Here is a 26,919-nt window from a genome sequence, read left to right on the forward strand (position 1 = left end):
CCGGTACCTCTACTATAGCCAACGTGTCGTCGCCGTATTCCGTCGCTGCCGCTCCACGTGACCGTAACTGCAGCCGGGCGCTCGACGAGCCGCCAGAGAGTATCGCGCGTCAACGACGACCGAGCGCGCTACGCCAGCGAACCCGTCACGCCAAGGGTAGTCGGAGAACATGCGCGGGTGACTTACCACCGCGCACCGTCCGTGCTCTTTCTCACATCCTCCTCTCCATTCCGTCGCCGTCATCCTGTCCGTCGTCTTCGGCCAAGGGACGAGCTGCGGACGATTTCTCATCAGCAGCAGCCGCACAGACCACGGAAAAAGCGTCTGACGCCTAATTTCTACCTCGCACGAGGTGGATCGCAGTTTCCGGGTGCTTCCGCCGGGTCCAGCCAAACGACCAGCTTACCAAAATTATTCTTTACAGCTATACCCCTGGCCGGCTCGATGGTCTCATCCAACACGTCTTCTGGACGCAAAACGTCGTCGAGCGGTCCGCCCTCGGGAGTCGGAGTGGGATCGACAGGCTCCGACTCCGAGGACGGTGCGTCCCCGCACGACGACGTACAACTGCTCGCCAGCAAAACGGAATGGTCCTCTTCTGCTTCTGAAGTTTTCGAATTGTAAACGTCATATTACCTGAAATCTTAGAAGACATAGTAGTCAACATAATGGAAGGCACTTACGCTGACGAAAGCGACGAATACCTCGTGCGTTTAGCTACTCCTCTTTTGTCTGCCATTGATACGGGCGCTACTACGGTCTTCCTAGACCGTGTTGTTGCTGCCTCTGGGATCGGAGCAAGCTCCAACTCTGCTGTAGGTGACAGCGCATCGCCGCTCGGAAATCCATCATCGTGCATGGAGACAGACTCCTCGACGTTTTCGTTCAACTCCTTTCTATCTGCGCCTCCAAGAATCGGATTTTGTCTTTCAGGCTCCGATTCTGGGGTCTAATCGTCGCGCCTGTATCAATGGCAGACAGAAGAAGAGTAACTAAACGCACGAGGTATTCGTCAGGGTAAGTGCCTTCCATTATGTCGACTACTATGTCTTCTAAGATTTGGAGTAATATGACGTTTACCACGTCGCGGTCGATGTTATAATAGTTAGTTGCTATCTTTAATTTTTTGAGTGAAGATAATATGTACGTGTGCGTTAGAATTTAATTGAGAATTGGTAATGAGCTAAATACAAATATTCCAACGCAGAGACCGATCTCCGAAAAAATCTCCCAGACAACGACGTGTATTACCGACTAGCCAGCTAGTATGTTTATCTTTCTCGTCGGTCCGCACTCCGCAGCATTAGAAGAATTTCGAGCGCGTTAATTTTTCTAAAACACCATTATTATTAGGTACCTAGGCGCTAGGGATTGATATAATATTATTATACCTAATATTTTAATGAGGATAGTTTCTGGTATTACGATTTGTATATTTATTCTGTGACTCAATTTATACTTTTAGGTGATATTTTATATATGTTACAGGCAAAGTAGGAAATTGAGCATTGTTCAATTAGATTTGGGCACTGTAGGTCAAATATTAAATATATTAAAAATCCTATAAAACATCTTACTGAGTACTTACATAAACATAAAAAAAAAACTTGAAATAAATGCTCAAATATTAGTTGCCCATTAATAGTTTTTAAATCTATTATCCAATACAGTACCTCCTACTAGGAAATGATAAAGTATATTTGCATATATGTAAAAAAATTATGTATGTATACCATAGACATATAAACAAGTTTAATAATAATTTGTTATAATATTGATAGAATGAAAAAAAAAATTAACTAATATTATCGTTTTGTTTTTAGAATAAATTATATTTTAAAATTGCATTGAATTTAATTTATTATAAAAATAACATAATGATAATATTACTTAATTTTTCTTTCATTCTATCAATATTGTGTAACAATGATTATTATTATTATTATTATTATTATTGTTGTTTTAAAGTATTCGTAATATGATAAAAAAATTAATAATCAGTTTTTTTAAAAAATATTATAAATAGGTAAAAATAAAAAAAAACAATACTTTAAATTATTATAATTAGCTAATGGGTATTATTAAAATTATAATTTATAATGAAAATGAAAAATAATATTAGTTGGATAATAAAAAAAATTGTGGTTCACATTGCCCGCATCATATACATTTCAAATTTATATCAGTACTTATTTCATATTTGATACCACACGTCCATACTTGATAACTTGGAATATTGTTTAATACTTAATATCACTTTCAACAGTGGCGTTCACAATTATGAGCGGAGACGGTCAATTTAGATATTTTATATTGTTATTATTTATTATAAAATTGAATTAAAAACAAAGCGTTAGATATTAAAATTCTATTTTTAGTGGTTTTTAGTAATTTGTCGGTAGTTTTTCCCGTGACATTAAATAACTATTGAGAAACGGCATCTCTAAAGTACCATCTTGATCTAATTTGCTAAAAGATAAGGTACTATATATTGAAATCAAAGAAGTCCTTCTGGTAGAAATTTTGTATACAGGAAAAAAAAAATAATAAAAATAAACAAAATTGTAAAACCACTAGCTTCATCACTCTGCTCAGAATCCAAAATGTAACTTGTATAGATTTTAAATAACAAAAGGCAGACAGACTACATATTGAAGTGAATCAGTGGCATGTAATATAGGGTCCAAGTGTCGTTCAGGCATCACCTTAAATATGGAAGGGTGTGTCTTGTGTGACCAATTGTCAGGTTAGGTGTTTATTTAAAAGTAATAATAATAACAATAATAATAGTAATTAATAGCTCAGTCTAAACTATTAAAAAACTTATTATATAATGTTAAATACACAAAACATTATTTATTTTTGAACACAAAAAATTGGAAACATAAATATTAACTTAATTTAAAAATTAATACATTTTTTTTTCAATAATAAAATAATTTAAAAAAATAAATATATAAATACATAAAAACTTTGCTAAGTTAGGATCCCTTGGGATAGTTCAATTTTTCTGCCTTAACCTTAACTGAGTTTTAGACTTGACAGGGCTCACATTGATTATGTGAAAATTACCATATTACTGGTGTTTTCGTTTTATCAAAGTTTTACTGTATATTTATTATTTACATACTATATTATACAGTTACAAAATATTTTTTTCTTCTATTATTAATTTATTAAATATAACATAAAATGATTCAAAAGATTTATTAAAATAATATATAAATAAATTTGTATGCAATATTATTGAAAAAATAATTTAATTAAATAAATTTACAAGTTGGTAATTTATACATTTATTAATATAGTAATAACGGTCATAAGGAAAAATTTTAAATTTTAAAATTAATCAATTTGAATTAATCAAAAAAATAATAAATATACATAAAATCAGTATTAACTACTAAATTTAGTAAATAAAGTATAGTTAGAATATGATGATAATAATAATATTGTTGAAAATTAATTGATATTTAGTTAAAATATAATTAAAAAGATATATACACTTCTTAGTAAATTAACGATTTTCCTACACCCACTATCATTTTTTACCTTAGAGCAGTGTCGTGGTTAGGTAACTAAAATCAGTATCAAATTTGGTATATTAAATAAAAACTCACACTTTCATAAGAGAATCTAGGAAATTTAATTAGAACAGACCAAACGATAAAAATGAAAAATTCTAATTACAAAATAAGTATTTAATTTTACTTTTAAATCCTATTAATTCAGTATGTTATCTATTCAGTATTAGGTCAGGTCAAGGCAGGACCCATAGTTTTACCTATGCACACTTTTCTAGAAAATTTGCCAACTCCAAAGAAGCTCAACCTGGAAAAATTTTATCTCTAGGGATTGCTTATGTTTACAGGATTGTAACAACCTTAGTGGTGAATAATGGTTGCCATTTTATAATACATTTTAGCGATGGGCAACAATAACAATATTTCGATACAATATCGGGAACTAGTTATTTTTTCTAGTCTTCAATTAACTAGGTAAAGCAACATTTGCTATTCAATATTTATTTTTTTAATTATTAATTTAAATAAGTACCTACTAAGTAAGTAATATTTAAAATGGGTATTTTCAATATTTTTGATACAATATTATGATAAATAACGGAAAAATTGAAACGATATCGTTTCACAAAATTATATCGTTGCCTATCACTAATAAATTTACATGCAAATAAATATTCCTAAATCTCAATGTATACAACTTTATGAACAGATTAAACAATAAGATAGGCATATAAAAATAATATAATAAATTATTTACTTGAAGTATTTGGTTTTTTTTTTAATCTGAAAAAATAATAACATGAGGATTATACATTTTTAAAATTAATTTTATATTATAACTCACTTATAAGCTAATCTTGACTTGAGTGCACACGTGAACTTATTAGCAACTTTTTTATCTAATGTTGTTTTGTCTTCTAACACTTTTTTGCAATTTATAATTGTCATTGCCATTTCTTTACAAGTCATCTTCGGTGGGTCACGCTTCTTCTAAAACAATTAAAAATTTGAATTAGATGTTTGGTATAACAACCAATTTTGTTTTACTTAAACATATACAAATTGTTTTTGCATTACAGGAGGTGGAGTATTATCTGCAGCAAAATCATCAATCAAATCAGATCCAGGAAGACCTTTTTCTTCAACTCTTTTCGTATTTAAGTGATCAGCTAATGTTTTAAAATAAAATTATACTATTAAAATATAAATTCTAATGATATTACTTGTAATTTGTTATATACTTATATATTATTCATTATTAATGAAATTTTTAAATGAACACATACTTTTTTCATCTATAATTTGAGTAGCCAATCCACCTCTTTTTTTACCATTAGTTTTTCGAAGCTTAACATCTTGATCATGTAATCTAAACAAATTAAAGAAAATTAGAATATTAGGTATATTAGATAAAACTTATTAAAATATATTATATAATACATATAATTTTTTTATAGTAATACTTAGTACCTAAGCAATTTAATAATATTATCATATAACTACAGAGTCTAAATGTAATGCTCAAGTCTCTCTTTATGTCTCATGATCCTTTTATTTTACATATTAAAACAGTAAGTTTGTAGTAATATTATTCCCACAAAACATGGTTGGTTGATTAACAAATTAAGATGTCTGTGAGTTATCAAGACAACCAATATATTATACTCTATTTACATATCTATAAATAATATGAATGTATCTATTTTAATATTTATCATATTAACTCATATATTTCCATTTTGTTGTCCATTAAACTCTTTAATTCTACTTTAATAAATTAAATGTCAAAATTCATCAACTACCGTTAGGCACTAATTAATCGAATTGTGTGAATAATGCAATAGAAGGTTAACATAAAACAATCATGCAGAATTATAGTCAGTGACCTAACAATCAACACACAGCACAATATATTTAGCGGATATGCTCCCAATAACTAAAATTTTCTATACATAGTTGTTTAAACAATACAAAGGTAGTCCTCCAAATACCCTAATTAAAAATATATAATTTTAATTAAAGTACCAATTAAATATAAATCATGATACATTATTTTGCTTACTTTTTAATTAATTTTCTAGCTAATTGATTAGCAAATTCTGTACGTTCACCAGTACGACGATTAGCTAAACGTTCTTGAATCAAGTTTGTTAACTCATCATTAGTGACAATTTGCGATGTCATTATCTTTTCAAAAAACAATAATATTATTTTATTTTTTTATACATATATGATCATAAAACAATAATTAGTTACTTTTTTCTTTGATGGTCTGATGTATACACCATCAACTAATTCATCTTTCGCTTTTGCTAAATTTAAAGACTTTTTTGAAGCCATTTTAAATATATTTTGTATTTTGGTATATTCAAGTTAAACTAGACCACAGTTATTAAAGTTAAATGAATATTGTATGTATTAGTATTTTACTTGTTAAAAATTGTTTTATATTTAGAAATTTTGTAGATCTGTTAATTCTTTAATCTTTATCATGTCAATTTAATATTTATTCGTAACGCATTGATGCGTTATACTTTTTGTGAGATAATAATATGGCCAATGGGATCATTTATTATTAATTTTGTAACATAAAACATGAAAATGAAAATATGAAATAACCACTGAATAACGAATAATATAATATAATCTTAGATTAAAATAAATAATAATATTATAAATATTTTGTCACAGGATAGATTAAAATATTAAAATATTATAATTTATATTATCTATAAATTGTTTTTATTGTTTATCTATTCTAAATAAATACATTTGTACAGTGTCTCCAACACAAACCAGTTCTTATCTCGTGGGACTCAACTGCTCGATGCCCGCATAAATAATAAAAACACGGACTAAAGATATCCGTGAATATTATTTGGATTATTTGGTGTCCATAATATTATCCATGGAGTGTCATGGTGCCGATGGACAAGCAGGGCTTGATGGTATGGGATAATGGGATCGAAGAGGGAGTCCTAGGGGCCGCTCCCCCCCACCAAGCTGTATTTCTAAACAATCTTATACTGTTAAAAACAAAATTATTGCTCATTGGTTATACCTTATGGCTTATGCCTTACACCCATTTCGAATATTTCCCATTTGTTTTTGATATCACAAAATATTAAACCACGTTAAATTTTAATTTTTAATAGTGTTCATGACAAATTGTCATGATAGTGTTTACTGCTTACATTTTGTAGTTTGTATACATATTACAGTTTCTTTTCAATTTTGAACGACACGTAGAAACTAGAAGCCAGACATATGTCCAGATGGTGCAGCCCAGAGCTGTATGTCGTATGACGTTGCCAAAGACAAACATTATATAAATTATTTATTAGTGATCTAGTACAACTGATAGGTACCTGATAAGGTTTATTATGTCATTTAGATGTTACATAAATTAAAAAATAAAATAAATAACATCTATTTTCCATCGACTCATCGATCATTCAAGTCCCTTCACCAGTAAGTTCACTGCACGTGCAATAAAATATGATTTCGCCTAATACTTATACTATGCTCGTACTTTATAGATTGTGGGATCTGGATTCGTGTATTATCAATTGATTACTATTTGAAAAGTCGTAATACTCGTAAGTCATTTAAGATTGAATTGTTAAAATAAATATTTTATTTCACATTTAATGCAATATTGAATCAAATTGTTCATTGTACAAGCGTTTTTTATTGTGTGTAGGACATTAATTTTGTCTTGTGATGGATTCCGCTGATGAGTTTACAAATGACGACGAAATTGAAAAAAGGGTTAGAACCCTTTGGGTGGGTAATCTTCATCCGAAAGTGTCCAGCCGAGATATAGCTGAACTGTTTTATCAGGTAATTATAATACATATAACAAACCGAAGATTGATCATACATATTTTATTGGATAAAGATTTATTTAAAACATATTGATTGTTAGATAAACAATAAAATAAAATTATACTATTTAGGTATAGGTATAAGGATATAATAAGATAAGATATTATTATTAAATACATATGTAGTTGGAAACAGAACACAATTCCACACACATAATATTAAATTAAATTTTAATCATGATCTCTAATATAACTAATTATGTTTTTTGTTTTATTTTCATGACTTACAATAATTTTATATGTCAAATTTTCTTTTTTTAATAAATCTTTAATTTATTATTAAAATTAAAAACAATAAGTACATTTTATGATGACAATCATATTTATGCTTTGTGTTGAATATTTTAGCTACAAATTAAAAATTTGGTAGGTAATAAAATTGTTGACGATTGTCAAACTTCCAACCGCTAAAGTAATGTAGTATGTATATAATCGTTGTCTTATTTTTAGTCGAACCTAACTATATGCCAGTACATATTCCTATGTTATTTTAAATATGATATTAGTTTTAGATTTTTGTTCATTTTTCTATCTATAAACCAATATGTTATTTAAATTTCTGTGCAGTAGAATATTTACCATCAAATAAATATTAATTCAATTTTTTCTGCATACTTCCTTTTGAAGGTGGGGCCAATTGAATATGTAGATTTTGCGTTTGACGGACATGAAATACGTGAAAACTTTGCTTTGGTTGTATTCAAATATTCAAGTTCTGTGGAAGATAGTATAAAGTTGTTTCAAGGTACTGAGCTATATGAGCTGCCGATAATAACAAAAAATTACTCTAAACACTTTGAAGATCCAGTTTTTAATGATCAACTTGACTATTTCAAACAACTAATTAAAGTCGAACGAAATTGTCAAACAAACAATAGTCCTACTGAAAGTAAATGGATTAATCAAAGTTTAGATGAGAAAAACATAATTCCAGATACTCTGCCTGAACCTCCTATGCATGAAGTATATAAAAATCAAGATAATTATGATCGTAGATCAGATAATGTGACTAGATGTAGATCTAAGGATAATTCAACTAAATATAGACATAATGCCCCTCATACCAAACATCATAACTCAGCAAACAGTGGGGAACATTATCCAACCGATAAATCTCACCATAGTCATAAACATTATAAGAAGTCTGAACACAACAGCAGCTCTGGTTCAATGGAAGTGTTTAATTATGATCAGAATTCACATCATAATCAAAATACTGATCGTAGACACCATGATAATGTTAAGACATCATTTAATCGGAAAGAAAGAACATATCATAATCAGGAACCTTTGTTTGCACATGAAAAAAATGGCGCTAAAGATAATATGCTAGTACGTGATCTAAGAGATACTATGTTAAGGAAACGTAGTCGCTTGGATTCTAATTTTCATATTGATGCAAATGCTAATGCTGGTTGTACGTCACTATTAGATCTCAGGGATACTATGTATGGTCATAAAAGCAATAGATATGAAGATCAAGGACAACAATATTATGAATCAGATTCTAATAACCGGTGGTCAGAACAAAATCAGAACACACACGGCAGTAGTAGTTTCTTAAATAGAGAATCTCGTAAAAATAACTTCAACTCTAAGCGTTACAGTGAATCAAATACTAAACATCAAAATCATTATGCTGATCGAAGTTATAACCAAGATAAATCACACAATGATTTTCAAGATTATGACAGTGAATTTCCAAATAATTATAATGACAGTTATAGACGAGAGAAAAATAGGCCCATAAATCATAAGTACAATAATCCTCAGAATATAGAATCCAGCAGTCGTCAGCATAATTCTTATCATCCTTACAAACGTAACAATGAAGGTCAAGATAGAAAAGATTACAAAAATTTGTATAATGAACAAAGTAGTCAAAATCGTGGTAGAAGTTATAATAGAGGGGGTTCTGACCGATCAAGGCATAGTTATTATTCATAAAATTGATAATTAGTTAATGTTGTTTTTAATATAAACTCATTATTGTACAGTCTTAAAAATAACTATTTGATAAGCACAGTTTTTTTTTAATTGAAACTACATTAATTAATTATTTTTATATTTATTAATATAATTTATTAGTGCTTAAATATATCTGTTAGAAAAAGATCTCTGAACAGATTTATTATTGTTTAATTTCCATTTAAATATATGCATTTTACACATTATTATTTAGTAAAAATTTAAAATTTAAAGTACAAAATGAATTACAACGTTAAGACATAAATGTTACAGTTCTTACTTTAATTTTAGTAGTAATAAAAAAAAATCCGTAGAATATATAGTTTTAAGTATTATTTTTGAAATATACTTCTATAAAATACATACATAACAATTTGTATAATATTGTTTAATTAAATATCTTATAATTTAATATAATTTATAAAAATTTCTTTGTCAAGGTTAGGTTTGGCTAATATTGGTCATATAAGAAAACTTTCATCTTAAATATAATTATATTTATAAATTTAGACATTTTGTTGAAATGCTAGAAACTTTAAGAGGATGTCAACGCACTATTTGTTTTCGCTCTCTGGCCCATGCGTTACATAGACAAAACACATTTACGCTGAATAATTTTTTCTGTCTTTTTATTTTTTAAGTAATCTTAGAGTAATTCAGAGTAATTTTCAAAGATAACTTAAAACCATAGAAATAATGATTCTGCGCAAATGCGTTTTGTCTATGTTGCGTATGGGTCAGTGAGAGAAAACAAATGGGGTGCTGACATCCTCTTAAACTTTATTATTTCTCTTGGTAAATTATAGATTTGTTCGATGAGAATTTTTTGAATAACTACCTACTAAAATCCTTCATCTGAAATATTTTTTTTATCATAAATATAGCTAAGGCTTTGAGATATTTAAAATGTTTATACTAAGTTACTTTTATCAAATTAGAATTTTTATCGAATTATTTGGTTCTTATCGTTTATGCGACTAAAGACACACTACAGGTTATCACCGCATTATATCATTTTAAGACAATTTAGTAATGCATAAGACAAAATAATATAAGTGGGTCTGCACAATAAAACTTGAAATTTAAAGAATATACCTACATACAATTCCCTGGATATGCATTGATTGGTATACCCAAAATATCTGTTACCTAAATATAATTTAATTTCATGGCCTACTTCTCTTTAATAAATTCTATGGTCAATAATCTGGAAAAGCTATACCAATTTGTATTTTATGGTAAAATTCCAGATAATGTCTAGTAGACTTAAATAATAAAAACATGTTTATTTATGTTAGTAAAATACACCACAAAATGTCTAAAATTAATATAATGCAGTGCTGACCTGTTGAAATTGGTAAGTAGCAAATATTTGATAAATAATATTGTATAAAAATTAATTGCGGAATAAAAGTCCTCGGGAAAAGAAACCCTCGATGAATAATCACGAATAAAAATCTGACTACAATATTACTCACAACTACATGAACATGAATTGAGTAAATATTTTTTTATATGCTAATTACAAATGTATAGGTAGGTATACTTATAATTTAATGAATATTATAGTAGAACCCTGATAAGTTGAAAATCTTATTACGTCAAAATAAATACCGATCCCTTGCCTTATCTTTTTTTTTTAGTTTTGAACCAACAATGCTGCGTAAATGCTTTCACATTACTACCGAGGGTGTCATCCCTTGCCTAATCTAACCTAACCTAACCTCAGCGATTTGAAAAAATTTAATTTCTTTTGAATTTTGACTTATTGAGGTTCCACCACAGATAATAGTTACATATAGTCTGTGGTTCCATTGTAGCATATTTAAATATCGTACAGATTACAAGTTCAACAACTATAAAAAAAAATATAGAATCATTCAATAATAAAACCTATCTATCTTCAAAATTTAAAGTTTAAAGTAAATATTGAAAACAATTTATTTAACTTACTTTTATATTACTATTATAATATTAACAACAATATTTTGTTTTATATTACAATATTATGTATAAATGTAATTTAATTTTGTTAATTGTTATCAATAAGTACACAATACAAGTCAATGGGTTTTGAAGTCCTTATATATCTTATACATTATTGTCAAAATATTAGGAGACATACCTCAGTTCGGGGATTTTTATTCCGTTCACCATACAAATACTTTTTTTCGATACTCCATAAATAATAACTTCAATCAGACAATTTTTTTTGCCGTAATTTTTATTCTTACTTTCAAGTTTCAATCATAACTATATACCTATTAAAAATAAAACAATAATTTTTCTACATTTAGCCTATTCCCTATAGTCATATATTATTCATATAATATATTTTATAACCATTCAATCTTAAATAAATAAGGTAGCCACTTGCTTGAATTTCTAAATGTAAATGTCTAATTGGTAAATAAATATTTTTGTGTGGCATTACAGCTTCTTTATTTTTCCAGCCATAACAATAATTTATTTTCATATACATAATATACAAAAAAGTGGTCAATTTATTAAAGCACAAACTTAAATATAATATAGTTATTTAAACATGCAATATTCTGACAAGTAATTCATAAAAATAAAACATGAAATATGATATAACATTTTCTATTCAATACTGATTTGAAGCAATTTTCACACATGAATTGTGTTTACTAAAAATATTTTAAAACAATAAATTATAATAATATAAAAAACATCTACATAGTATTTATATTTATCTACAAGTTAAACCTTTTATTAAATAGTTTCACAAAGTATTAAAGAAGTATACTTGATGAAATATTTGTTACCATTTAATGGTTATAGGATTCATCAAATTGAATCTTAAAAACAGATCTTAATATTAAGAATGTGATGTTATGGCATCATGAGGTTTTCCCATTTGTGTCAGCACTTTATCAAGCCATTGTAAAGGTCCATGCAAATGTATCTCAATCCAACATGGTGTACTTGTTACATCTTGACGATGATAATCAGCCCCCCAGCCTTTTACAAATGACATACGTATTGTACACATTTTGGTTAATTCAAAAACTGCCTCAAACCCGTGGTTAACTGATTGTGATAAAAGACCAGCAAATTCTTGATTGTTAAATATACGCAATGAACAACCTGGTGGTATTTTACACACCGTAGATGGATGAAAGCCGTGGTGCTGGTTACAATTACGTGATTGAACAAATATAGCCGAGTCAGATAAACATTCAGCAAAAACTTCACCACCAACATAATATAGTTGAACACCTGAAAACATTTATTACTAAGTACTAAAATAAATTTAATTTTAACTCACAAGAATAATAATATTCATACCTTTGCCTATATGTCGTCTAGTATTTTCAATAGTTGAATTACGATTTACATTAGATAACTGACCAAGACAAAAACGATTTAAATCATTTCTAGGATTTGTAAAACCATCTACAACCACATGAGGAGAATGACACTGGTATACTTCACCCACTCTAGAATTGAGTTCATAATATGCTATACTAGCCCAACAGGGTTGCTCCTGAAAAATAAGTAAAAAGTATTAAACAGTCTGTCATTCTCATGAAAAGCTTTAGTTTATATAATTACTCAAAAGTACAATTTTTTACTTGATTTAACTTAATAATAAACAATTAAAGTAATAAACTCCCCTGAAACCTGACTTGAGAAAAGAAATAAAAATTTGTCCGATGTTTCATTTTTTTTTATATCATCATAGGTCCTGTCATACTTTTGTAAAATATATATTTTTATAAGATTTATTCATATTATTTGGTATAAAATTCAGTGGTTACATCATGGTTTAGTTCAAAATAATTTAAGTTAGAGGTATCTAAGTATAAAATATGACTTTATGAGTTAAGGTATATTGTTTGTAAAACATTTAATATCATATATTATATTTTTTTTAAATAAAACCATGTATTTGTTTTTATAGTCAATTATAATTAAATAACTTACTAACAAATATAAGTATCTATTTTTATTAAAAATTTTAAAACATCAAGAAGATACATTTTGATAATATTGATTTTTATTTGTATTACTACTATAGATTAAAATGCAACTTCTAAAGTCTACATAATTAGTAATTACTAAATAACACATTTTACTTGATAGACTATTGGAATACCATCGAGGTCTTCTAAATTGGTATTTTTGTCAATATTATTAATTTTGATTGGATCATCTGTTGAAGAAAATGAAGAATTTTCTGAAATATGCATACATATAAGAATTAAAATAGGGACCTATAACATAATTATTTGAATTTTATTCTAAAATACTCAACCTATTAGAGATGTATCTGAAAATGGATTAATGTTATTTGTAGAAGGAATTTGATTGGGGTCATTAGATGTAGTTTGATTAGTAGTTAATACACTTTCAGGAAATCCATCAGTGTTCATTGATACATTCATTGGCATTCCAACATCGATTGGTGGCTGATATTGCTGCAATGTCTGCTGTGGAGCATATTCACTTTGGCGGGGAACTAGTACCGGAGGTAAAACTGAAAAAAAAAAAAATGTTTATATTTCAATAATAGTTAGTTAGTCTTGTGTCAGATACATTCAATAAAGAATACTTTGAATGTACTGTAAAAATTTACCCGGACTTTCGACTCTTTGATAGTGATATGGATTTATGCAAACATCTTTTTGTTTAGCAGAAAATGGAAATTGACAGTGATCTACTGCTTTAAGCTCATGGTGTGATTGAAGATCAGGCCATCTCCATACTCTACAGTATATAACATGAGGTAAACCTTTTCTGTGAGATACCTAAGATGACAAAGCTTTTATTACAAGTTTATGAAAGTAAACAAATATAAAATATTATGATCTTACTTGCAATCGACCATCTAGACTTCTTGGTATAGTGACACATTTACTTGGTTGTCCAGGTGAACTTAGAGCTTTTTGTAAATCTTCAGTTGCTCCTTTAGTTTTTTTTAACTTTTTCATCAATGCATCTACAGCTTTCTCAGCCCATTTCTCTTCTTCATCTCCTTGTTTCCACCCAAGTAGTTTTTTTACAGATGGGCTGGTGAATGAAAATAAACTATTCAAAGCACCACCTGTCGTGTCCATTTCTTCAACCATTATTACTACCTATCCAAGTAGTAAAATATCCATATAATACACCAATTAATTTGAATTTAAATACACAATTTATTTGTTACACATACGTTCAATTGTTTATTAAATCATAAATATAATATGAACTTACATATAAAATTACTAACAATACTTACTAAGTTTAACACTTGGTTTATAGACTTACAGTGTATAACAAGTTTATATATACTTATATTTGTACATACATATTATACATTATGTAAGTAAATAAATTACTAATAAGTTAATATAATAACATATTATCATATAAACTTCACTATTTATATATTCGTTAGTTTTAAAAGTGAATATTATTCATTGAGCAAATATTCAAAAAATAATAGTATGGAATCGGGATATTGAATATTACAATAGTTTCAGAGTTCTACAGTGACAAAATTAGCGCGTGCGCATTTTTTAAATATAACAAAATCGATAATTGTATGCATTATAACATCGATAATGTATTGATTTTTTACCACACGCATGCGCCATACAGCCTTCAGGACAGAATAACTGATAAGAATTATAACTATAGTTATATATATTTTCAAATAGTCAATGACCTGTATTAACTGTTAAGGAGTTCTATCTCCGAGAATACAGATAACAGCAACATTTTCAAACAAAATAAAGTTTTAACTTTTTAGTTCTTTTTACTTATAGCCACCAGTCACTGCTAGGTACTTATATTATAATAAGTATTTTTGATTTTGTATGCTTCGTAATAATTATTTTTAACATTAATTATTATTATTGTTATTATACATAATCTGTACCTATTAGTGTACAATAAGTGTGAAGTGCGATTGGAAGTCATGATTAATGACTTGTTGGAGAGGCCGGCCATTGATGAAACTTTGGAGAGTACTAGGTTGAATTTTAAATTGTGGCGCCAATTTCAATTTAAATGCCTTTAGAGTTTAAGAGGTCACCAGGAAACTTAGCAGATTAGAGTTTGAGACCATAAGATGTCAATGATTTATTAGTGTGACATTATAAGAATGCAATTGTGTATTAAAGACCTATGACATTTTTAAAAGATAGAATAGAGAGTAGGTACTTGATGAAGTGAGTGAATGGAGTATAACTGGGGCTTTGGTAATCAAGTGGAGTTATTTCAACTAAAATATTTGAATGCGATAGGTGTTTAAAGACTTGGTTGAGGTCCCAAGTTGAATTTTATAGGTCTACATGAACATTGATTAAATATTTTGTATATTTAATCAATGATATGAGTTTGAGTAGATGGTAATTTGTAGATGAAGATTATTTGTTTATGCTTGGATGTTTACTCCGGTGTTTGGATGTGAAAAGATGTCATAACAATTCGTAATGATTCAACTTGAATAGGTACTTATTGTTACTTCATAATTTACAATGTAATAAACAATTGTATCTGATTATCTATCTACTATCTACTTTAGAAATCTCAAATCTACGATTTGAAATTAAATTTTTAAAGCTTCTTTTTATAAATTCAAGGTATTTTAATCATAAGTTTTATAGAAATAAACAAAGTATCTATTAAAGATTAATTTAGTTTTTTTTTACTCCTGTATAAAAGTGATTGCTAGAAATTATGATTTAATAACTCCTAACTAAATATAATTATGTTTGTATATGTATTTCAATATGTATTTAGCTGATTACTAAAGATTATACTCACATTTACTTGTGATTTTTTATAGGACTGAAATAATAAATATGGATATTCAGTCAGTAGATTCTAGTCGTAGTGATTGCTAGAAATTATGATTTAATAACTCCTAACTAAATATAATTATGTTTGTATATGTATTTCAATATGTATTTAGCTGATTACTAAAGATTATACTCACATTTACTTGTGATTTTTTTATAGGACTGAAATAATAAATATGGATATTCAGTCAGTAGATTCTAGTCGTAGTCGATCAACTAATCGGAATGAAACTGTTTCGTATCAACAATTTCTTGATATGGAAATGCTATGTGATCGGTTAATACTGCTAGATTATGAATCATATGTAGTGAAATCATTAAAAATGAGACCAATTAATAGGTAAATCAAATAAATATTTATATTAATTTTGTATTAAATAATTAATAATAAAATTAATGATGTATTAGACATTATTTTGCCTTACAAACTAGTTCCGGAGAACAGTTTTACATGTTTGTATCTTTAGCCATATGGCTGTTAAGCAAACTTGGTAAAGATTTAAAACAACCGCAAGAATATGATGATCCAAATTCAACAGTTAACAGTATACTAGAATCGTCTGCACAATTAGTATGAGACAAATAGTTCAATGTTGAATTATAGATATAAATATAAAAGTATGTATTTTTTTAGGAATTATCTGTTGATTTTCCAGTCAATCAATTAAAACAAGGTTTTGGAAAACATGTCATTGAAATTTTAAATGGGCTTGCAGATTTAGTTTTAAAAAAAAATAATTTCCCCTTCAAAAAGTATAAAATAATATTTTAAAAAAAATATAATTTGAATAGCAACTTTAAATTTTAGGCCAATATTTCCAGTTGAAAAAGAAGAAATAGAAGAATTACCTGAAAATAATGCAGAACTTTTATTAGAACATGTTGAAGAAGAAATGGTTTGGACGGACTCTGATTCTGAAGAAGAAAATATGCTTAATATTAATGATTTGACTGTTTTAAATAAGGTAAATAATAAAAATAAAAATTTGCTAGGAATTACTATAAAAATATAAATTCCAGAATAATAGACAAACATCTTATAAAACAAATGAGAAATTAAAAATTACATCTGCCAATAAAGAAGAATGGAACCTAGAATTAGAACAAGTACTACCTTCATTACGAGTAACAATCAAGCTAGGTATGTAATTATATTTTAACAATTAAATAATTTTAGTTTTATTTGATACATTAAATGCTAAAAATTGTAATTCTTATTAAAATTTGGTTTGGTTTTAATTTAATAATATTTTAGTCATTTTAATTATTTTTAAAAGTAGCTGTTTGATATTTGTTTAAAATATATTTTACAATACATGTCAATAATAATAAATATTTGATTCGTCTATGTATTTTATTATTTTTATTAAATCTAAACAAATCATTTATATTATTTCTGACGTCAACATCTCTTTTTCTCAACGAATACTATACTATGTTCAATAATATTTGTCACCAAACGATGCGTTATTGCTTCCACTTTTGACATCGATCAATGACTTTCCGTTAAAATGCCCTATTTTATTAAAAATTATGTTTAAATGAAACGAAAATTCCCCATTGGCCTAGGTCTGTAATGGATACGCAACTCACAAACTATGTTAAATAGATACGCATCTAACAAACCAAATTTTGATAATATAACAACTAAAAAAGACTATAAGGAGTAGAAAATAGTCCCTTCTTCAAATGAATTTTCAGATATTCAATATTAAAGCGTAATAAACAAACACCTAACATGCTCTCTCTATAGTTTTCGGAGCGTATATACTAAAAATAAACTTTTTTACAAACCTCACGAACATACTATATAATTTATCACACCTCTGTAACTGTACGAAGTACTGCAGACGGGCCAACTAGTTATTAGGTATTCATTAAAAATCTGTTTAGAAAGTTATAATTTCTATTGGGTAATTTTTATTTACATTAATTAATTTTATATGCATATAATATTATGTTTGTATTGATCTAATATTTTTATTCTTATAACTACTTAGATTATAAAGATTGGCGAACAAGTTTGAAACAAATGAAGGAACACAAATGTATGATGAATGCATCCATAGAAAAAGTCAAGCCTCTTTTGACCAATCTTTGTAGTACACTAGGAGAAACTATGGAGAAAGTTTATAGTAGAGAACAATACTTGAACAGTTCTTTAGACAATCTTTTAATAGAATACCGTAATTCTCAGGTATAAACATTAAAAAATATATAATATACATGGTGTCCTGTGGGCCATTAGTCTTAGATCTATGAGATTAATGAAAATAAAATGTGAAAAAGTCAAAATGTTCACAAAAATAAGCTCTATAAAATGGCTATCTTCAATATTGTTTAAAAATTAAAAAAAAAATTTTCAACTATTTTACCAAAAAACATAACTAAAAATATGTGTAGTCCTTGTTTCTGTGATTTATGATATAATTATTATCTCAGGAGATATCGCAATAAGTAAATCATCGCGGGACACCTGCTAATTTGTAAAACTGGAAGTATATTTGTTTTTTTATCATTATTATTTAGGATGAACTAGCTAAAGTTATTGAACATTATAAACTTTTAAGTAATGGTATTGTAGAACGACAAGATACATTATTAAAAATAACTGAACAATTAGATATTGTTAAACAAGAAATGGATGAAAGAGGATCAAGTATGACAGATGGGAGTAAGTTTACTATTATACAATGATAGAATCATATTATTTTGATTAATTATTTTAATATTGATTGATAGCACCACTAATCAATATAAAAAAAGCAATAGCAACTATTAAGTCAGATATTATGGAAATGGATGTTCGTATTGGTGTATTGCAACATGGATATTTTATGTCTAAAGTACATGAAAAATCTGTTATTCAAGATCCTATGATAAGGCCAATATTTCCTAGAACTGTGTTGTGATAATATTATGTACCTACACTTCTTCCTTGTGGCTTGCATTAGTTACAGGTTACTAGTTAGTAAATATTTAAATTTTATGTTTTTATGATACATACATTTGTAAATTATATTTTTTTTATTAGTTACCACATATGAGCAAGATGTTTTACTACATGTACCTATTATAAATTAAGTGCAATAAAAGTTAAGACACATTTTTAATAAATTACATAATATTTAATTCCACAACATGGTAAGATTTCTACTTAAGTTAACTTCATACAATAGGCTTAAAAATTATCTGTGGATAAGGGATTAACTTAAATCTGAGTCTCTCAAAACACACATATTTCAAATCAATAGGAGCTTATCAAAATTTTATTTAAATATCGTGTTAAGAGGTCCTTCTAATACAATATAATTATTTAATCTTATTTTCATGTATAAAACAATAATGGACCTATGTATAGATGGTAGAGCGCATACCGAAACAGAAACTTGTTGGTAGAGCGCATACCGAATTAGCACCCAATAATGTCTGTAATGTGAAGTATTTGGGTATAGTATTATAAATGATGATACTTATTGTTTATATAAAAGCTATAAAATATAAGTGTATTAAAAATATATCTGAATCTGAACTGACCTTGATATAAGTACTGCAATGTGTTATTAATTTAAAATATTTTTAGCATCTTTGGAAAGATTTTAGTATAAAGTAATATTAAATGCTTGAGCGGAGAAAAAATAGGTATAGTAATAATAATGATTTATGTATAACATAGGAAAATCAATACATTTCAAATTTGCTAATAAATCTAAAAGAAAAAGGTGGGCAAGTGAGTGTCGCTTGGCTGTACGGTAGGTTACAAGTGGGTTACTGTAATGGATGGTGTTAAATTTGAATTTAATGATATAATATCATTGTATAAGAAAACTGATTCTGAGTGAATCAGCCTATGATATCACTAAGTATATTTGATGATATAATTGTGAATAAAGTAATTATTTATATATAAACTATACCTATTTACAGGAACCTTGTTTTAAATTTTCTATTGTTAGCTATAAAAGTTGAACATTTTATACGTTTTTAACTACAAAATATTATTAAATTTTGTCAAAATTTGAACTTGAAATGCTTATTAAAAAAAATTGTGCCTATGTATTTTTAATATCTTTCAACTGCTATGGTAACAATATATCAGGAGCCTTGTATCAAATGTTCACGTTTTTTGGCTCAACATATAAAATATTATTGATATTTGTAGAAAAAAAAACTAAAAAAATTGAAATATGAAATTGTTCTTAAACAGCTCAAAATGAATCAAAAATTTTACAAAATTGTATGATGAATAGAAAATAAAAATTACAACATTCAGTGAAATTGTCATGCATCTGCAGTTATTCATTATTGAATTACAACAAAATAAGAAAATCGCTGCATGAGAAATCGACTGAATGAATATGCAATGTTGAAAAAATATGAACTTCAAAATTTTCAATTTACTTTTTTGTAGACATTTTTTTTTTTGGTAAAGGTAGATAAACGTATGAATACAATTTTATTGACATTCATAGAATAAAGAACTAAACAAATTGGATACTGTCACAAGAAATCAAAATATTTTAAAAATGTTATCGTTAAATATCTTGTATAGAAAATGTTAATATGAACAACGAGTAAAAATGTCATGTTTCTACGGTAATTTGTTTTAGAGTTACACAAAAAAAAAAAATCAATTTTTCAAAAACCGATTTAGCGTAAATTTCCCGTTTTTCCTTAATTTTACTTTTGTTTTTCCTGGCGCTTTTGAAAATTGCTGGGAGTTTTAAATTTTGATCTCCCCAATGCACTAACAAAATTCACTTTTTCATCGAACAAGATACTGAAGTAGAAAATTGGAGCATTGTTGCTACTACTTATCGTGTACACAGATACAAAAAAGAAAATAAACACATTGTAAAACCAATACATTCATTTATCCACTCAGAATCTAAAAAATAATCGAAAATTAATTTCCTGCATAATCTAGAAATGAGAATAAGGAACTCAAATATTTTTTCAAAATAAATATTTGACTTCTGGAAATATATATTTTTCTTCTTTTTATTAGTCTAAATGCATGAAAAAACGACCAGCTTTCAATATCCTAGATGACTAAATATTTGTAAAATTTAAAAAAAATATTTACCAGATTTTATCCAAAGGTGGGCATTAACTTGTTAAAAAGTTTAAGTTAATTTATTTTAACTTTTTAACTTAACTAGTTAATTATTTTTGTTTTTAACTTATTAACTTATTCAGTTAAAATGTTTATTGTTGTAACTTAACTTTTTACAGTTAATTATCATTGTTGTGCAGTTAAGTTAATTTTCTTTTCGTGTCATGCATAATTAACTAAACATACCTACTGATTCCGTTGACACTTTTTCGATTTTACTAACTCATTTTCGAATTATATTTTATATAATAATCATTGGCGCAAATAGGTGGGGGCTTGGGGGGACTTAGTCCCCCCACATTTCTGCCAAGTCCCCCAGTTCAAAAGTCAGTAGTTAATACTAAGCGTATATAATTTTTAGAAAATATTATAGGAGGGGCTTTAGTCCCCCCAAAATAATTTGTCTATTTGCGCCTATGATAATAATCTAATTTTTACACAGTATAAAAGTCTTGGTAAATGTTTGTGTACAACAAAATACTATGACAGTTTATGACTTAAAAGTATTATAACTTGAAAAAAAAAATTAACTTATTTTTAACTGAGTTAAGTTAATTTTATTTTCTATTTTAACTTTAAACTTATCTAGTTACATTTTTTTTTTTTTTGTTAATTTTTAACTTAACTGAAGACAATTAACTTAACTTGCCCACCTTTGCAAATCATGATTTTATCTACTTACCTTTTATAGGTACTACCTACTGTACTAGTGTACGTGTACTACATGGTACAGTTTATCAGTCTTACAATACGGTCATGAATGTCCGATAGAAATTTCAAATGTTTTCGGCTATAGCCACCAAAAAGACTTAATACAAAATAGGTTACTCTATGTCAACCTGTCGGTCACGGGCGCCCGTTCACTCGTGTCTACTATACGTGTTAGCAAAGTTATCAAAATTACTAAAGAAAATTCGGTCCATCCGAATTCATTACCTATTGAAAATACCTGTTGCTATTTAAAAAAAAATCAGGTTAGGTTAGTTTGCGTATGCGTACATTGAAAGGATTAAAAAGCGGGTAAGTGACTGTCGCTCTGTTGTACAGTAGATTACAAGGGGGTCACTGTAATGGATGGTATTAAATTTGAATACCTATATTGATATATTATAAATTATAATAGTATAATACCATTCTATACGAAAAACGATTCTGATAGCGCCATAGCGCCATAGCGGAGACGGTTATTGTCATTCTAGGATATTTTATATTAGGTATAATTATATTGTTATTACTTATAAGTACTTATTACTTATTATTAATGTAGTAGCCAGTAAGTAGAGCTAATATTATAAAATTACAAAAGAACTAAAATCGTCATTCTTGGTTATTTAATATATAATTTCGTCCAAATTTTAAATTAAAATAACTATTAAAAAAACTGTGTTTATGTAGGTATATTATTTATATTTTTATTATTTTTATTGATTAGTTTTTAAAAAATATTTGCTCAATCATTTTCATGTGGCCTGTGAGTAATATAAACAATAAACTTATATTGTAGTCTGGGGATTCATGTAGTCATGTATCTACGGTATTTTGTTTGAATATTACACCAAAAACCAAAATCGATTTTGCGTAAAGAATCCCGTTTTTCCTTAATTTTTTTTTTGTTTTTCCCTGTGCTTTTAATAACTACTGGGATTTTAAATGTTGACCTCCCCAACTAGGTTCATCAAACAAGATACTGAAGTTGAAAATTGAAGCATTTTTACCCTAAAAGGTGATAAGTGATGACAGACACAAAAAATAAAAAAAATAATACACATATCATTGTAAAATCAATACATTCATCGCTGCGCTGAGAATCTAAAATAAACACTTTGTATAAACTCTGAAACTCAATACATTTATTGGAGCTCTTAGAATCGAAAATTATGTTTTCAATTTTGATGAGATAGAGTGGGTGAAGACAAATATTTTTATTATTTTTTATAAACTGATTAATTTCACCTTTTAATAATAATAATTCAAAACTTCTATGATGTTATAATCTTATTCACCTCAGGTATACGGTATGATATGTGGATAGTGATTGAACTCATAATATAGTTTATATAAAAATAAAGAAAAAATAAACGGGTGACCAGCTATTCACCACAAATTAGTAAAAATATACTTTAAAATTTAAATAATATATAAATATTATCGTTAGGTATATATAATATATAATATAGGTACCTTTATGCGGTTTTTTATAATAAATATTAAATAATATTGGAATATACTATGTTACCTTCATTATAAACAAGAAAAGGGATTAACTTATCTTAAAACTCTCCGAGAGTTGAAAGACTTACTACTAAAAGACCTCTGAAACTGACTGTCACCTAACACTCCTAGTTTTACGGAAGACGGACACGGAATTATGTTGATAATTCAACATTTAACAATAATTATGTAAATACCTATTAAGTAAGCACTAAGGTAGCTTGGGTACCTATTAGTAATTATCAAACTTAAAGGTAGGTAAGAACCATGGTTTAAGATATTATCTGAGTTTGTGCGATTGTTTGAGTATTTTTAAAATTTTAATTGGTAAATATAGGTAATAATATGTAAGTAGTCAATATTATAAAGGTTATTGTATACGTTTTACTAGTTCCATTTCCCGTGCAACGTACCTACACTTAGGAGTCAGATTACCTATCCGATTCATAATAATAATAATAAAAATGTGGGTAAGTGGATGTCGCTCTGCTGTACAGTAGGTTACAAGTGGGTCACTGTATGATGGATGGTATTAAATTTAAATTCAATTATATAATATCATTGTATAAGAAAAACGATTCTGAGCGGTGACGGTATGTCAGTCTAGGTATAAGACAATATTATATTATAGTCTATATAGTATTTAAAAAAAATTGACCTATAATAAATTCCAAATTAATCATATCATAATATCTATTGAGTACTAATAACGCGTTATACCTACATCAACAACAAACCGTGATACTAATATACTATCATAGATATATAATAGTATACTTTAGTCTTTAGAAGTTTCAAGAATACCAACGAATAATATTATACAATCACAATTCACAACAAAATAACTACAATAGTTATTCTAGGTTTTTAATATGTAATTTTGTCCAAATTTGAACTTAAAATGACTATAAAAATAAACTGTGTAAATGTATTTTTTAGATTTTTTGGTAACTGAATTAATTACTTACGTGGAATCTTGTTTTAAATTTTTAATTCTTAGATACAAAAATTGAACATTTTATAAATTTTATTAGCTAAAAAATAATTATTACGTTTTAAATTTGATAAATGTTGTCAAAAATCGCACTTTAATGCTTATAAAAAAAAATGTGCCTATGTATTTTTAATAGTTTTCAACTGCTATTGTAACAATATATCAGGAGCTTTGTATTAATTTTTTACACTTTTCGGCCCAACAGATAAAACTTTATTCATATTTATAGAAAAAAAAAACTAAAAAAATTGAAAACCGACAATATCCGTAAAAAGCTCAAAAAGAGTCAAATAATTTTCAAAATTTTATCGTATACAGAAAATGCTAATATGAACATTCAGTGAAATTTTCAAGTATCTACAGTCATTCTTATTTTAATTACAACAAAATAAGAAAATCTTAACATGAGAAATCGAGTGAATGTTGCAAAAATATGAATTTCAAACGCTCATAAAAATTTAATTTGACTTGCTTGTAGACAATTTTTTTTTGAAAAAGGTAGACAAACTTATGAGGAATCTTGTATTACATTTTCAAATCTTAGATTTAAAAAGAAAATTTTTCATGAATTTCTAACTCAAAATACTTTGCAAATTTTCGTCATTTTTACGTATTTTGTCAATATTTGAACTTTAGATGCTCATAAAAAAAATTGTGACTGGATTTTTTTTTTTTTTTAATAATTAGTAAAAAATAGTATTTTAGATGTTTACCATTAGTTACTTTGGTAGATGAGGTAAAAGGATCCATTAAATCGTCACACGCTTATGGTTTTGAATAAAGAAATTATATCTTAAAACAAACATGAGAGTTAAATGTATAATTGTAGGCTGTAGCTATCATATAGGTTCTCAAAAACTACTTGACCGATTTTGTGAAAATTTCAAATTGTTCTTGGAGATATCAGGAAAGTACTTTGAACCACGTTCGATTTATACCATGTTCTGTACTGTGTTTAATTCTTGCTAGCAGGTAAGGGCCCCAGTCTAGAAATTTTCACATGGGCCCTTTATTATCAAGTTCTGCCACTGTCTTCAATACATCATATTAATATATTATGGTTCTATATTATATTATGTAAAATAGTAAAATATAGGTGATGTATAATAATATACTAGTACTACAGATGTACTGTGATACCTATAGTTAAACTTTAAAGTATGTATAGGTGTTCGTATTTTGTATTAGCATTTATCACACTTGAAATCAAATAAAATAGACAGATTAATATTCATATTACTTTTGTTTTGGGTACCTATATAATATAGTACCTATATAACAACAATTAAATTCAATTTTTATTTCTTAATGAGGTATACCGTATACCTACTAGGTTTAAATTGCGGTTAAAGTAAAGTACCTAAATACCTGTTAGATACATGTTTAAAAAGTAAGTGTTGTTTTAATATCAGTTGGCAGTTTAATACTTTAATTATTAATATAGATATTATAGTGTTGTACTATACTACTATAGATATACATAATACATGTATAGTAAATAATAATGGATGGACAGGTAAAGATTTTATAATTGAAGGCAGATCCGAATGAAAAATATACGTTCTGCGTAGGTTTAACTGCGTACAAGTACCTATGTATTGGTATAAACTATATAGGTAGGGTGGTAGGTACACATTACATATTATTAATTATTATACACTGGTACCTATTATATAGGTATATCTATTAAGGTAAACTATATACCTATATAAACCTGAATATTATATTCTATATATAATATTATTATATACTGGTTTGCATTCAATCAAGTAGTCAACACAACCTGTCCTTAAGTATGTCGTACGATCAGAATTTAATTACAGGTATCTTTTTATATACATACGCAGCTTGAGTAAAAAAAAAACCAGAGCTTTATTATAGGTAAAAAAATTAACCAAATGAAACGTGCGGGGAAACGTTCGTTTAATATTGATTTCTTTCCGTCAGGCTACAAAATATTATGCTATATATATATATATATATATATATATATATACGGATAGCCGGCAGCCCGTGCGAAAACGCCGCCGTAATTCAATTATATCGACGGCCGACCTTGGGACACGGAAACAATGTTATATATAAGTATACAAATACACGATCGTCGATACATAATACATAATAATATAATATATAATGTATCAGACAGTGTACCAAGCCTATGCGTGTTGTCGTTGTCGCGCCGTTGTGGATGTCAGCTGATCGTCGTTCAACCCGGGTAAACGGGTATTGGCGTATGGCCATTAATAATAATAATTATTGCCGAATTGGGCTCGGCGCTGAGTGCAGACGGTAGCCGACGGGCGCCGCACACAGCACACGCTCCGAGCGAATGCGCGGTCTAAACTTGAAACTTCTACAGTTCTACCACAGTACCACCGCGTCAGGTGTTATTATCGTATAT

The 26,919-nt window shown here is 27.6% G+C and overlaps 4 protein-coding genes across 8 annotated transcripts; 2 read left to right on the forward strand and 2 right to left on the reverse strand.

Moving 5' to 3' along the window:
• Window positions 1-3,622: 3,622 nt before the first annotated feature.
• Window positions 3,623-6,231, reverse strand: LOC100163805. 2 transcript variants are annotated; one of them, XM_029490094.1, is made up of 6 exons: window positions 5,781-6,231; window positions 5,587-5,711; window positions 4,811-4,893; window positions 4,602-4,693; window positions 4,369-4,511; window positions 3,623-4,307 (listed from the first exon to the last, which is right to left on the reverse strand). In XM_029490094.1, the coding sequence occupies exons 1-6, from the start codon at window positions 5,862-5,864 to the stop codon at window positions 4,274-4,276; spliced, it is 561 nt and encodes a 186-aa protein (XP_029345954.1). In that variant the 5' UTR covers window positions 5,865-6,231; the 3' UTR covers window positions 3,623-4,273. The 2 variants fall into 2 exon arrangements, with proteins under 2 accessions (XP_029345954.1, XP_001951598.2); XM_001951563.4 differs by having other exon boundaries at window positions 4,369-4,514.
• Window positions 6,232-6,505: 274 nt separating this feature from the next.
• LOC100165846 (GATA zinc finger domain-containing protein 14) lies at window positions 6,506-11,030 on the forward strand. Its single transcript, XM_001951543.5, has 4 exons — window positions 6,506-6,995; window positions 7,064-7,123; window positions 7,228-7,367; window positions 8,039-11,030. The coding sequence occupies exons 3-4, from the start codon at window positions 7,248-7,250 to the stop codon at window positions 9,356-9,358; spliced, it is 1,440 nt and encodes a 479-aa protein (XP_001951578.2). The 5' UTR covers window positions 6,506-6,995; window positions 7,064-7,123; window positions 7,228-7,247; the 3' UTR covers window positions 9,359-11,030.
• A 773-nt stretch (window positions 11,031-11,803) lies between these two features.
• Window positions 11,804-14,877, reverse strand: LOC100167170 (protein mothers against dpp). Of its 2 annotated transcripts, none has more exons than XM_001948574.4 (7): window positions 14,628-14,877; window positions 14,221-14,484; window positions 13,983-14,154; window positions 13,662-13,883; window positions 13,483-13,583; window positions 12,692-12,890; window positions 11,804-12,622 (listed from the first exon to the last, which is right to left on the reverse strand). In XM_001948574.4, the coding sequence occupies exons 2-7, from the start codon at window positions 14,473-14,475 to the stop codon at window positions 12,222-12,224; spliced, it is 1,350 nt and encodes a 449-aa protein (XP_001948609.1). In that variant the 5' UTR covers window positions 14,476-14,484; window positions 14,628-14,877; the 3' UTR covers window positions 11,804-12,221. The 2 variants fall into 2 exon arrangements, with proteins under 2 accessions (XP_001948609.1, XP_016663561.1); XM_016808072.2 differs by having other exon boundaries at window positions 14,657-14,673.
• Window positions 14,058-19,331, forward strand: LOC100169217 (intraflagellar transport protein 57 homolog). 3 transcript variants are annotated; one of them, XM_008189348.2, is made up of 9 exons: window positions 14,058-14,132; window positions 16,355-16,534; window positions 16,603-16,765; window positions 16,829-16,947; window positions 17,003-17,159; window positions 17,215-17,335; window positions 18,195-18,391; window positions 18,724-18,868; window positions 18,937-19,331. In XM_008189348.2, exons 1-9 carry the CDS (start codon window positions 14,128-14,130, stop codon window positions 19,104-19,106), a joined length of 1,257 nt encoding a protein of 418 aa, XP_008187570.1. In that variant the 5' UTR covers window positions 14,058-14,127; the 3' UTR covers window positions 19,107-19,331. The 3 variants fall into 3 exon arrangements, with proteins under 3 accessions (XP_008187570.1, XP_001948657.1, XP_029345631.1); XM_001948622.5 differs by lacking the exon at window positions 14,058-14,132 and adding an exon at window positions 14,929-15,173; XM_029489771.1 differs by lacking the exon at window positions 14,058-14,132 and adding an exon at window positions 15,199-15,843.
• Window positions 19,332-26,919: the final 7,588 nt, after the last annotated feature.

This window comes from Acyrthosiphon pisum, chromosome A2, assembly GCF_005508785.2.
Source record: "Acyrthosiphon pisum isolate AL4f chromosome A2, pea_aphid_22Mar2018_4r6ur, whole genome shotgun sequence".
Lineage (NCBI taxonomy): Eukaryota > Metazoa > Arthropoda > Insecta > Hemiptera > Aphididae > Acyrthosiphon > Acyrthosiphon pisum.

Bases quoted from the DNA above. Each gene is read 5' to 3' on its own strand.
- LOC100165846 (XM_001951543.5), top strand. From the start codon at position 7,248: ATGGATTCCGCTGATGAGTTTACAAATGACGACGAAATTGAAAAAAGG. The intron at 7,368-8,038 runs GTAATTATAATA...TTCCTTTTGAAG, and splicing joins TAGCTGAACTGTTTTATCAG to GTGGGGCCAATTGAATATGT.
- LOC100169217 (XM_008189348.2), top strand. The intron at 16,535-16,602 runs GTAAATCAAATA...ATGATGTATTAG, and splicing joins AAAATGAGACCAATTAATAG to ACATTATTTTGCCTTACAAA. The intron at 17,160-17,214 runs GTAAATAATAAA...TATAAATTCCAG, and splicing joins ATTTGACTGTTTTAAATAAG to AATAATAGACAAACATCTTA.
- LOC100167170 (XM_001948574.4), bottom strand. From the start codon at position 14,475: ATGGTTGAAGAAATGGACACGACAGGTGGTGCTTTGAATAGTTTATTT. The intron at 13,884-13,982 runs GTAAATTTTTAC...TTTTTTTTTCAG, and splicing joins TCAAAGAGTCGAAAGTCCGG to TTTTACCTCCGGTACTAGTT. The intron at 13,584-13,661 runs GTTGAGTATTTT...TGCATATTTCAG, and splicing joins TTCAGATACATCTCTAATAG to AAAATTCTTCATTTTCTTCA.
- LOC100163805 (XM_001951563.4), bottom strand. From the start codon at position 5,864: ATGGCTTCAAAAAAGTCTTTAAATTTAGCAAAAGCGAAAGATGAATTA. The intron at 4,515-4,601 runs GTAATGCAAAAA...TAATTGTTTTAG, and splicing joins CAGATAATACTCCACCTCCT to AAGAAGCGTGACCCACCGAA. The intron at 4,308-4,368 runs GTGAGTTATAAT...TTATTTTTTCAG, and splicing joins AAGTCAAGATTAGCTTATAA to ATTAAAAAAAAAACCAAATA.